The following is a 13,536-nucleotide window of genomic DNA, read 5'->3' on the forward strand; positions in this document are numbered from 1 at the left end:
AGTGATTCTTGAGGCCAGATGGATGGAAAGCAGGAGGGCAAGATTTAAACCCAGCTCCCTGGACATGCCTCCACTGCTTCCCCTGACTTTCATTTCTTGGCAACCTCTTTCCTAATTCTTCTGCTTCACATCTGGCTTGGGTTCCACCCCTGATGTGCCTCCCTCTCTTTTCCTGCAGAAAGTTAATCAGAAATACATCACCAACAAAGAAGACTTTACCACCCTTCAAAAGATTGTATTGCATGAAGTGAGTGCAGACGTGGCTCAGGTCAGAAACTCGGCCACGGAGGCCCTCTTGTGGCTAAAGAGGTAAGGAGAGGCCTTGGGAGAGCCCTGTCCAGGCTCTGCCCTTGAGTTGCTCTGCCAAGGTTTTTACTTCCCCTAGGATCCTATTCAGAAAGGGCAGTCAGCTCTGGTGGTTGTTTATACCTTGAGAAAGGACTTCATTTCCATTTATCAACTAGATGATGGATCCAGGACAGTGGAAAGCTAGGGAATCAATCCGTTCATCAGTAGGCATTGGGGCAGCTAGGTAGTGCAGTGGACAGAGCACTGGCCTTAGAGTCAGGAGGACAAGAGTTCAAATCCATTCTCAGACACTTGATATTAGCTGTGTGACCTAACCTAACTATGACTGCCTCACACCTAGGGGCATCTCCAGTTGTCCTGATCCCTATCTGGCCACTGGACCCAGGTGGTTCTAGAGGAGAAACAGACTGGTGATTTAGCACACCCCCTACCCCCCCTCATATCTAATTTATGTGCTTGTGTTGGCATCACCACCCTCATGATCTTCCAAAATGAAGGACCAACATCATTATACTCAGGAAGATGAGTCTTCCTGACTCCAGGCCTGGTGCTCCTAAACGCATGTTGAGGGTTGACTTTGAATTCAGTCCCATTTATTTCTAAGCTGTGAAATCCTGATGCCCAGGACTTCGAAAAGCTCTTCAGACCCAAGATGCCAATGACTTAAAGTAGATAGAGAGTCACACCTTCAAGGCTGACCGTGGGACTCTTTGGGCCTCATATTTATTCTCTGTAAAACGAAGGGATTGGGTTAACCCCAGAATTCCAGAGTTGAAAGTGAACTCTGAGGCTATCCAGGACACCCCACAACTGAGGATTTACCTGTTCCTCTTAGGATCACTCTTTCTTGGAAATGTGTCCTTCCCAGCAAGCCTAAATTTGAATCTTTTCCTGGAACTATTGAGAATCAGAGACTCTCCAAGGCCCTTTCTAGAATTACTATCCCAAGACCAACTAAGGTAGAAGTGCTCCATGCTGGTGTTTTCTTTCCCCATCACAGAGGACTGAAGTTTTTGAAGGGATTTTTGACGGAAGTGAAGAATGGAGAAAAGGATATCCAGACCGCCCTGAGTAAGTTGGCACTGCATTGTTTTTATTTTTTATCATTATTATTAATCATAAATATTGAATGTTGGTGGAAGGGAGTCTGTGTTTCCAGACCTAATATATCACTTATTTTACTGACTCAAGACAAGAATCATTTGATACACAATTTGATACACATTGATACACAATGAGTGTGAATAATCTGGAAGTTTTCCTTTTCCTTCCAATTTGGGGGACCATGTCCTTCATCCTTCCTCAGTTCAAGTGAATTCACAGCAGGCAAGAGCATTCATATTTTTAGTTTAATTTAGTTTAATCTAAAATGGTCTACCCCTATCCATTAACTTTTCTACTGGCTGCCCTGCATTGCCTCTTTTTCATCCTCATTAGGTAGTCATTGTTTAAGGACTCCAAAAATGTTCCTTACACCTGCAGTATCACTGTACAACTAGGAAGGTGACAAACATTTTATTTTAACTCTGAGGACCTCTCCAAAGCAGGACATTGACTTGGCTTGGCTTGGCTTTTCTTTTCTTTTCTTTTTGTTTCTTTCTTTTTTTTTTAGATTTTTCAGGGCAGTGGGGTTAAGTGGCTTGCCCAAGGCCACACAGCTAGGTAATTATTAAGTGTCTGAGGTTGGATTTGAACCCAGGTACTCCTGACTCCAAGACCAGTGCTCTATCCACTGCGCCACCTAGCTGCCCCCTTTTTTTTTTCTTTTTAAGGCAGGTTAAAAGAGTTGATGAAGATAATGTTTGCATAGATGGCAGTCTCTTTGTGGCCATGGAAATGGGAAGGAGGATGGCCAGGGGAAAGAATATTCCCCCATAATCCCTGATGGGTAGAGATGCCCAGTGCTATCTGTGGTGAACTACCAAGGTCAAAGGGAGAGACACAAACCCAATTTCTTTTAGCCCTTAGTGCCTTCCTCTTTGGGAAACAAGTCTTTATTTTTTTTTTCCTCCAAATGAATGGGAATCTTAGTGGCGAGGTCTCTCCCTGTGCCAGTAGTAGGGCCTCTGCCACAATCTCGCCACCTGACCCTTGAGTAGGTCCCCCCTCTCGGAACCTTGTTGGCATGACAAGGAAAATGAGGTGAAAGACTGGTCTCCTGGATCTTCCAGCCTTCACATTCTCTGAGTGTATTAGACAGTGGCAATGCCTCAAAGAATCAAAAGGGAACTTTCTCTCCATTATTGGCATTTGGGTGGGTGGGGGGGGGTCGTGACTCTCTGGCAACATCCAGTGAAGCCCAGGGGCCCTTCTCAGAAGGATGCTGCTAAATCATCATTCTGTGGAAATACAGTTGGCAGAATGTTTTGAACCCCCAACTCAAGAAGTGTTGTTTTATTAGTGCATCTTAGAGGCCAGAAATAATCCTGGTTCCAGAAGATATCTGTCGTTTGCATAGTCTTCCCCATTTTACTATCCTTGAGGACAGGAGGGAAACAGAGTCAGTCGCTAAAGAAGTACCAGTTGATTGATTGACTGATTGATGGATGTTCTATCTGGCAGCAAACACTTGAATGCACTTAAATGATTTCCAATAACCCAGACAGAAAAAGCTTTCTGGATTGAAAAAGGTGGTGAGGAACAGAGCCATCTGCCCGTGGATCATCAGGCTCCACGGGCCTCACGTGGGTGGCCCAGGCTTGACTCCCCTTCCCGCCTCTCATCACATTTCCATAGTCGGTGCCTGCCTTTCCATAGTTTAAACATTTCCACTCTTCTCCAATCCTCTTTGTAAAGTCCTCAGCAAACCTCTTCCCTTCCCTTCCTCCCTCACCATGTCATGACCTCAAATGCCCCCCAATGTGCTATTACTGAGGGGGAAACAAAAAAGGGAGGAGTGAATGTTCTACCTCCTAATAACTTGACCTCCAAAAGCACTCATCCTTGTTTTAAAAAAAGAGAAGTTGAGTTATTCAGAAAAAGGGAACACCTTGGCTGTGGCTGACAGCATACATCGTGTTCCAAAGCAGTAGTCCGCCACCTTTCAGCAGAGAGCAGGAAGGCTCGTCTCAGCTCAGGCCTTGGAAGGCCCACTTGAGCAGAGTCCGGGTGTTTTTGAGCAGTTTTTCCTTAAGAAATAAGTAGCAGAGATAATCAATGATGGACTTTATTGTTATCCATTTCCCACCATGGTTTGCAGAGCACCAGGGTTGTACATATTTCATTGAATTTGGATTTTTTCTTAAGACCCCCCCCAACTTGAGACCTCCCCTTCCCCACTTCATCTTCTTTCTTTATTTTTTTCCTCTAATTCTCTGTGGTTTTGTTTAACCAGAGCCTTGTCCACTCCATGAGGGCCCCACCCCACCCTCCAGCATTCCTCCTTCATTCAGAGGGAAAAGGGTCCCTTAACTGGTTTTGTTTCTGTACACACATGCACACCCATGTAAAATCATCAGTCCTGGGGGAAGAGTTTGTCACCGAGTTTGTATTTCTTTTTTAAAGACAACGCTTATGGCAAGACATTGCGGCAGCACCATGGATGGGTAGTTCGAGGTGTCTTTGCGGTGAGTGATCCTTTCAGCATCTACTATGGGCACCCCTGAACACACCAGGCCTGCTGACCAAAATCTGTCAAGGCCTATAGGAGCCAGAGCTGGCTGGTGATGGGGCTCAAGAACTGGCAGAGACTGTCAGACCCAACTCCCTCATTTTATAGATGGGGAAACTGAGGTCCAGTGAAGGGAAACAGAGGGTCTGCGGTTATACAAGTGTCAGAGCTGGGGGTTGAAATCCTTTGACCCATCTTCCCTCTGTACTAGTTTCTTACCCCAGAGCCAGGTGAGGGATGAACCTCCCAGAACCTGACTGGCCTGGCCTTCTAGTAACAGCCATGTGGGGTTCCTCTCCAGGCCTGAGGTCACCCACATTTAGAGAGCATTTTAAGGCCTGTAGAACTTAACACAAGTTAGTATCCTCATAAGGACAATGTTATTCTTGTCCCCGTTTTCCAGATGAAGGAAATGAGACTTGAGGGGAGGGGAGGGGTCACCCAACCAATAGATATCTGAGGCAAGATTCAAACCCAGTTCTTCCTGACTCCACATCTAGCACAATGTCACCAGGTCTTTCTAGCTCAGTTGGACTTGCCCAATATTTATATGCTGCACCAAACCCCTCAAGAACCTATGGTCACCCAGTGCAGTGGATAGAGCACCAGCCCTGGAGTCAGGAGGACCTGAGTTCAAATCCACCTCAGACACTTAATAATTACCTAGCTGTGTGGCCTTGGGCAAATCACTTAACTCCATTGCCTTGCAAAAAAAAAAAAAACCTATGGTCACCTTCAGGTCATCCTGCTGACATACAGTAGCAGGACTTAAGTGAAGGAGATGGCATTGTGGTGAGGCCAGAAGTATGCATGAATCAGTGAATGAATGAGTGGATGTGACTGAATGAATGAATGTGTGTGAATGAATGAGTGAATGAGTGTGAGTGAATGAATGAATGAAATAGCATTTATCGAGTGCTTCCTATACATCAAACACCAAGCTATGCCCATATTAACAATCATTTCCCTCCCAGGCCTAAACCACACTCCCTCCTCATCTCTGGGCCAAAGGGGCTGGACGATTGAGCCCTTTCTCTGGCCTCTCTGGGCCCAGGCCTAAACTGTGGTTGCTGTGCTGGCCACTCTCACCTGGAAGCCACCCCCCCTTTTCCCCTTCCACAGTGTAGAGGCCCTGTCTGTATAATCTCTGTATAGTCACTGTGTAGCCTTTGAGGCATCATCTTTCCCCCACAGACCAGACAACCTCTGAGAGAAGGCCCTTTTCTATTGCCTTCTGTGCCTCATGTGTCACATAGTAGGCCCTCAATAAATGTTTGTGGAATGGAATGGAATCTAGACAGGTACGCACATACATTTGATTTTCTTTTTCACCATTTGCCTCATGTCTCCATAATGCCAAAGTAAATATTTGCCAGTGTCCGGTGAGATATTCAACCACTATATTTAGTAAAGAAGGAAATGAGCACTTATTAAGGGCCACAACTGTACTGTTCGTTATAATTATTATTGTTATAATTATTATAATTATTTGGTCCTTCCCTAAAATGAAGATGCCCCAATTTGCAGAAGAAACTGAGGCAGACTAAGTGAAGTGATTTGTGTCTGTGGCTGTAACTGAACTCAGGACTTCCTTTCGCCAGGCCCCACACTCTAAACCAAGGGTCCCCTAGGGTACCACCCCTAAAAACGGAGCTTCAGTGATATTGGAAAACCCCTTTACCAAAATAAGTTGGTGACTTTTCTGCCTTGGGAAGAGCTGCCACTGCCAGGCTCATAGCTCCCTCTGCTGACCGCCAGCTGGTCAGCTCTCCATAGTCTCTTTCCAGTAACCTCTGGTTTCAAGATCTAGACCTATGTTCAAATCCTGTCTTGGATGTGATCTGTTTGAAGTTGGATGCACCCGCTCACCTCTGACTTCAAACTGCTGTTCTGTGAATGGGCTAGACCTGGGGTCTTATGTGTCCTGGATCCCTGGGAGGGGGAGGGAGGGTCAGTCTATGATACTTGTGGCTATAAAATTGTCAGAGTTTGGTGTTTGGCAGCAGATAAATGGGGTCTGAGTACCAGCCTCCACCTTACCAGTCTGATGACCTTAGACATGTCTCTTCACTGCCCTGGGCCTATGCTTCCTCGTGTAAAAAGGAGAAGATTAGACCATGAAATGTCTGGTCTGTGATCCATCAACTGTAGCTGATGAGATCCTTCTAATGACCATCCCTGTGAGGAAGTGGCCCTCCCAGCCCTATCATGAGGAGTAAGCACAGAATTGCATAAATGGAGATGTAGAAGGAACCCCCAGCAGCCAATGTGACCAGGCTTTTGAGACAGAAATGAACAAAATCTAGGGATCTTCACCTGGGATCCATTAGATTGGGGGGGTTTTCTCCAACTCTGGATAACTTTTTTTTTTTTTTAGTTTTTGCAAGGCAAATGGGGTTAAGTGGCTTGCCCAAGGCCACACAGCTAGGTAGTTATTAAGTGTCTGAGACAGGATTTGAACCCAGGTACTCCTGACTCCAAGGTCGGTGCTGTTATCCACTATGCCACCTAGCCACCCCTTGGATAACTCTTTTGATATAATTGATATCCTTGTGTAGAGATGTATTTTATGTATTTAAGAACATGATTCTGAGAAGAAGACCCTTGGGCTTCACTACACTCCTTGTGGGACAGTGGCAAGGGAAGATCCCTGACACCCAAAAAGGCTGAAAGCCCTAGTGGAGCTCTGGAGAAAAGAGGGGAAGGGGCCTGGGGGGAGAGAACTGGTGGTTCTTAGCCTTGTTTTCTTTCCCAGGTGAATTCTCAGATCCAAGATTTTCCCTTCCGAAGTTTGGAATGAGGTTTTAAGGGGTTTTATGCATCAGGGAAAAGAAGAGAGAGATGAGAAAATTGTCCAGCGGAGAGTGTGTGTGTGTGTGTGTGTGTGTGTGTGTGTGTGTGTGTGTGTGTCTAGGAGTTTCTCTGTTCTCTCTGCCAGAGTGTATCAATGTGTCTATATATGAACCCACATGTATGTATGTGCATGTATATGCAAGCATGTCTACATGCTTATATGGGTATATTTCTCTGTAAGAGAGATCCTCACATAAGTGAACATCTGTGTACGAATATGCATGTGTCTCTGGGTATGTGCATGTGTCAGTATGTCTGTACATGCTTATGAGTGTTTATGTGTGTCTGTGCATTTTTGCTTTCTTTCTGCAAGAGTATCTCTGTATGTGTGTCTGTAAGTTTGTCTGTGTGTACATGCCTGTGTGTGTGTATGTGTGTCTGCATGCTTGTATGTCTGTGTGCGTGTGTCTAGGAGTTTCTGTGTTCTCTCTGCAAATGTATCTATGTCCATATGTGAACATAAGTGTACATATATGCATGTGTCTCTGTGGGTATGTGTGTCTATAAGTATGCCTGTATATACTTATGAGTATGTCCGTATGCCTATGTGTTTCTGCATTCTTTCTGCAAGAGTATCTCTGTATGTGTGTCTGTAAGTATGTCTGTGAGTGTGTATGTCTTCATGCTCGCATCTATGTGTGTGTCTAGGAGTTTGTGTTCTCTCCACAAGTATATCTATGTGTCCATATGTGAGCATATGTGTACACATATGCATGTGTCTCTGTGGGTGTGGGTGTGTATGTAAGTGCTCCTGTACATGCTTATGAGTGTGTCTGTGTGTCTGTATTTCTGCATTCTTTCTACAAGAGTGTCTCTGTATGTGTGTCTGTATAAGTATGTCTGTGTGTGGTCATGCTTATGACATATCTGAGTATGTGTGTATGAGTGTGGAGGTGTCTAGGTCTCTGTATGACTATTGTCTCTGCCTGAGTGAGTGTGTGTGTGTCTAAGTGTGTGTGCATGAGTGTAAATGTCTCTGTGTGTATGTGTTTGGGTGTAAGGATGGGTGTGAGTGCGTGTGTCTGTCTAGGGGAACACATGCTCACGTTCCTTTGTCTTCCAGCTAGCACTAAGGGCAGCTCCATCCTATGAAGATTTCGTGGCGGCACTGACCATTAGGGAAGGGGACCATCACAAAGAGGCATTCAACCTTGGGATGCAGAGGGACCTGAACCTTTACCTTCCAGCCATGGAGAAGCAGCTGGACATCCTGGATGGCCTGTACGAGGCCCATGGTCTGGAGTCTGATGAAGTGGTCTGACCATCATGGACCAGTGCCTCCTCACAACTTCAGGGACTGAAACTGGATCTGATCTTGGCTTGCCAAGGCTCATTTCCATTGGTCAGCCAAGGCTCATTCCTCCTTCCTCTCCCCTTGTTCCCTGCTGCCTTCCCCAGGACAGTTGGGGGACAGGCAGCACCCCCCCCCACCTTTCTTTGCCCATGCGTCTGTGTGTGTCAGGACCAAGGTGCTATGTGCCAGGGTTGAGGGCCCATTGGGCACCAGATTGTCCAAGGGACCCAGATGTAGACTCTGACTGACCCACATGAGTCCAGCGAGGGCAGCCCTAGCCGTCCTCTCAGAGGCCAAACTGGGTGTGAATTTGTTGCCGAGGATGAGCTTCTATAAAGGTTTGCACTTCTCCCAGACGGTTCGGCTGACAATGCTTTTGAGATGATTGGAAACGGACGCTACCAGAGGCGCCATTCCCCTTTTGTTCATTTCTTTTATTTTCCCTTCTCCTGCCTCTTAAGATCACCAAACTGGCTTGATACTGCCCAAGGAGAGGTCAGGAAGAAATGGGAATAAGCTTACCTTTATTTCACGCTCTTTCAAGACTGAGGGCTTCCCCAGCATTTTCTCCTGGAGTAGTGTGGGTGCCATGGCCATTTATAGGGGAAGAAATGGAAGCCAATGGGGGTGATGCTTGGAGTACGGTTTGGCAGAAGAACAGCCGACCTCTGGCTAGCCAGACTCCTGACCAGGGTGCTAACTAGAAGGAAAGCTTCCTTAAGAACTGGAAAGTATGCTTGCAACCCCATGGTTAAGTTGGTCTAGAAGCTCCTTTCATTAGGCAGCCTGACTCCTTCCAAGAGCACCAGGAGAAGTCCCTCTTCAAAATTAAGTCATCAGCCCAGAAGAACAAATGTCTGCCTCTGCCTCTGATTTCTGCCTCGTGCTTAGCTTTAAAGCAAGGTCATGGATCTTCAACAGGACGAGGTTTCTTGGGCATTCTCTCATTGGGAAGAGGTGAGTAGGCAAACATGCTCCCCAATTGATGCATTTCCCATCTGGTTTGCACGTAGATGAACATCACAAAGGCAGCTTGAGGACAGTGACCTTGCAGCTACCAGGACGGCCCTCCCAGGGAAACATCAGCCTCCTGAGACCCACACAGCACCCTCATTTTCACCCAAAACTTCCTGAAAAAGGATATCATTGCCCTAGTGGTGGGTGGATGGAGTTTTCTAAACAAACAAGCATGTCTTTAGTTTAAAGGAACTTGGATCCTGTCCTGGGTGCAAACAAGGACTTCCCAATCTAAACACTAAGAGGCTTAAAAGCACCTGCAGGCTTTTTAGGAGTAACAGCAACACCAAACACTAAAGCTCCTTGTTTTCTGGTGGAGCAATCTGCTTCACCGGCTGTAGACCTAAGAGCAGCCTGCCCTGCACATCTTTCCTGAAGGGAAGCAAACGTCCAAAAAACTTGCAGGGGAGCAAGGGCCCAAGGCAAGAATTTGGGCTTCTCATTTGTGCTATTTCCCTCTTTGAGGGAAATCTCAGATCTTGGCTTCTCCTTTTCTGGCTTTGGAAACTGGTTTTGTGCAATAGGGAAAGATGGAGACAAGGAAATTTTCTACAAGCATCTCAACTTCAGCCCATTCTCATTCCCAAATGAAACTGTCCATCCCCCCCCCCCAGGCTGGTACATGGGGTGGGGGGCAGAGCCTGCAGCTCAGGCTCAGGGTTGGCTCTTCCAGGGTTGGGCTATATGGATCCTTGGTGCCTGCTGCCTTTTAGCCCAATTCTGTTTTCTGTCCAAGTGGAAGGGGTTTTATGTGAGCAACAAAGACCTTGAGTTGGTCAGGAGTTTCAGTGCAGTCAATGTATTCCCTTGCTGGGTTTCATTTCCATTCTCCATAAAATGCAGAAAATATATCCACCTCCCACCCCCAGAGGCAGCCTGGTATGGTGGGAGTGCAGGGACCTGGGGTCTACTCAATTGTGTAACCCCAAGCCCATCACTCCTCAGAGTTTCTGGTTCCTAATCTGTGAAGCTTTGTTATTAAATTCTTAGTTTTAGTTGAAGTAGAAAGTAATCAACTTTCTGTAATTGTTTATACTGTCTTTGAAAGAGAGCATAAGAGAAGTCATTACCAGAAGAGAAGAACCAATGATGCTGATTCTATCTCTCCTTGGGACCTCTGACCAAAGCTCAGTTTCTCCCAGTTTATGTGACTAATAGGTCTCATTAAGTCATGTGATTCATGTTTTCAAATCAGTGTAATCATCTTCTTGCACTTGGCTTCTATAGTCTTAATTTGAGAGTGTCAGTTTAAGAGTATCAGTTAAGACCATCATTCCACCATCTTGACAATCATAGGACCTGACTCTCCCGAGTTCTCATTTTTGGCAGCAATATCTGCATTTCATCAGCAATATTGTTCCTGAAAATGTTTTAAGAATGATTCAAAGTCTTTAGCACCTGCATCCAATTCTTTTGTCCTTCGTAGTCCTTAAAGAACAGAGTTTATTATTGGAAATAGCCAGAAGTCATTTAGAGCTACCTCTGGTAAATAAGTTAGATTCCCTGGCTAATACCACTTGCAGTAAGATTCAGGGGGTGATGAGAAAATTAAAATTCATTTTCTCATATGACCTGCCAGCTCTCCCAAGGAATTTCCAAAAGGCAAAGGAACCATTTGAGGCCTTCCCTGGTTAACAGCTGTAACTTTAAAGGGTATGCATATAACAGAATCCTGTAACTGTGATCACATTCCAATTAAGTGGGAGCTCCTGGAAAGGTTAGCCTTTACTTCCATTAAATGGTATGCATAACCCAAGAGAATGTTTCCGACCACCAGCATTCAATACAGAATCTTCAGTGGTGAAGGGGGAAAATGATTATTTAGAACAAATGGTTAAAGACCATGTTCCCTTGTTGAGGTTTAACCATGTTAATGGAAGTGAAAATAGCTTTGGTCAGAGCTTTCTGGTAATGGGAAGATTAGATCAATACCAAATGGCAGGGAGATATCTCTTTAAAAGGAGAACAGGTTTTCATGGCATCATAAACAGTTAAGGAATTTGCCTGAAGCATTTTGGGGTCCTTTGGCTCCTGGGAATTCCTTATCCCTTATAGTGACTCTTGCCACTGGGGGCTCATGGAGAGGAAGACAACAGCTTGGAAGGGCATAAGGGCATGGGCTCTCCCAAGCAACAGAGCTAAATTACAGCAGCATCACACAAATCAGTTAAGTAGATTCCAACATCTTTCTGAAAGCTATCAGAAACACTGCTTCAAATATTACTCATAAGTTTTTAAACTCACTTTTTCTCCCCAATGTTAATCTTTATTTTAAAAACTAATTAAACCCAAGTATGAACTCAAAGGAAACTTTAGAGGTTATCTTGTTCAACTCCCTCGTTTTACAAATAAGGAGACTAAGAGTCATTGCTTTGACTGCTATTTAAAATTTAGATTTTTTTTTTAGACATTTAGAATTGGTCATAGTTCATTGACATTAACTGTGACCCCAGAGACCTTGGATTCTCAATTTTTGTGTGTGATAGAACCCTTTGGCAGTCTGGCTAAAGCTTATAGACTTGTTCTAAGAATAATTTTTCTGAATTCATCAAATAAAATATTTCCAAGAAAAGCAATGATATAGAAATAAGAGTTAACTAGGGCTTAAAAAACAAGTTCACGCTGCCATAGATAGATGGCGATGTGCCCTCAGCTTGCCACCAGCTCATCCTTGTCTTATGTCTATGCTGAGCCACTGTTGAAAACTAAGCTCAGTCTCTGGACTGTCCCTCTGTAATCTGCTAATTGCTTACTCAGGGTTTTTAACCTATTGTTTGTGTAAATGTGTATTTCCCCATACCCAGTCATTTAATGGCATTTTAAGGTTTATTCCAGATTACTGGAGTCCTTTGCTAGTCCGTAAGCATTCTCTTCTTCCAGGGTGCTGATTTCCATCCTCTCAGATATTCAGCCCACTGTGCCTGCATATTCTGTCCATTTGCATGTTTTAATGGTAACGTTCCTCATTGACCTAGTAAAGCACTCCCAGCGCATGTTTGGATGAGCATTTTTATAGACCAATCTGCTACATTTTGAAGCATGCATTGATTCCTTCCTCCATTCCTTTTCTCATCTAGCCCTTAGTTAGAAAAGAAGCCAGGTGCCCCTTGAAATGGAAAAGGCAAGCTTCTAAAACAGAGGCAGGCACCTTTCTATTCGATGCCATCCTTTCTGAGAGGGGAAAGAAATCAGAGGTATAGAGAAAGGCTGGAGATCTAGTCAAAGGCTCTTTCCTCCCTCTTCTAAGCACATTTCATGCTTTAACAAACTTTGTTCAGTATATGTTTCACTTTTCTTAATGACAACAAATTCTACCACGCAACACTATCTCCACACAGACCTCTGTGTATCCATGTGTGACTCCTGTCTCCCAGGGGATGGTGAGGCAGAAGGTGGGGTCGTATAGATTTCATTGGCTCCTCAAAAGCTGATGTGCCAATTTCCAGGCCGGTTTGAGGCATGTTTCCTGTCGCCCACAGGGGATTTCAGTAGGATGTCATCAGACCGCCCATCTACCTCATTTTGAAATTGGCCACGGACAATCAGTGTCTGTCGGGAGAAAAATAGGTTGCTTAAAGTAAATGTAAGCAAGTGAATGGGTGGATAGTTGTATATAAAGGGGAGGGGGGAGGGATTTGGTCGAATATATGCCAAAGGCTAAAATGTACAGTGTGATATTTCCCTGCATTCCTTTTTTAAAGAAATGTTCAGTTTCATGTCTTGTATTTCTCTCTTCAGCTTCGGTGGTTTCATAGTTGAACTTTGTAGCAAAGCAGTCTCCATTTGAGGAGAAAGGCAGTTCTGCCTTTCAGAATGTTGAAAAGACAGAAAAGAGAATAAACTTAAAAGATGTAACAGAGTAGGGTGTTTTTTAAATTTCTCTTCATCAGTCTCTCTGACTGAACTTTGCCTAAAACATAAAGTTTTGTGGTATTTGGAATTTGACCAAATAAAAGCTGATTTTTTTGTTGTTACCGTTGCCATGGCTCTGAAAAAATTCATCCTGTATATCGGTTGAGACAAGATGGGGTGGGATGGGGTTTACTTTTTTTGCAAGAATGTTTTAAAACATCTGTCAGATTTTATATTGTTTAGTTACAATAAACTTATTTTTAAAGTATTTGCCTTTAGTGTTTCTGTTCAATTATCCAATCTCTCTAGGGCATTTCCCTCTGAGAGTTCAAAGAAAATTCACTCGCTAACTTAGGTCACATCTGCTCTGGGACTCAGCATCTCCATCTGTAAAATGGGAAGACAAATCTGGATGAGCTCCAACACCCCTTCTAATACCTCTGTTCTGTGACTCCTAAAATTATTGGTGTGGGTGGCAAGGAGATATGAGGCATATCGAGATTTTGCCAAGGCGTAGTGCTGTAAAGAACATTAATGTGACCAGAGGTGCAAGATGTTAGGTTCCTCTCTAAGGAAAGTTGGGGAATATTGATTTCAATCC

The 13,536-nt window shown here is 44.5% G+C and overlaps 1 protein-coding gene across 1 annotated transcript in view; it reads left to right on the forward strand.

Moving 5' to 3' along the window:
- Positions 1–13,178, forward strand: part of PLEKHA8 (pleckstrin homology domain containing A8) — a 46,981-nt gene extending 33,803 nt beyond the window's left edge. Inside the window, exons 11-14 of the mRNA XM_074195576.1 lie at positions 179–309; positions 1,310–1,380; positions 3,814–3,875; positions 7,836–13,178. Of these exons, the coding sequence (XP_074051677.1) occupies positions 179–309; positions 1,310–1,380; positions 3,814–3,875; positions 7,836–8,033 (462 nt within the window). The 3' untranslated portion in view covers positions 8,034–13,178. The remainder of the gene's footprint in view (positions 1–178; positions 310–1,309; positions 1,381–3,813; positions 3,876–7,835) is intronic.
- The last annotated feature ends 358 nt before the right edge of the window (positions 13,179–13,536 follow it).

This window comes from Macrotis lagotis, chromosome 7 (assembly GCF_037893015.1).
Source record: "Macrotis lagotis isolate mMagLag1 chromosome 7, bilby.v1.9.chrom.fasta, whole genome shotgun sequence".
Taxonomy (NCBI): Eukaryota; Metazoa; Chordata; class Mammalia; order Peramelemorphia; family Peramelidae; genus Macrotis; species Macrotis lagotis.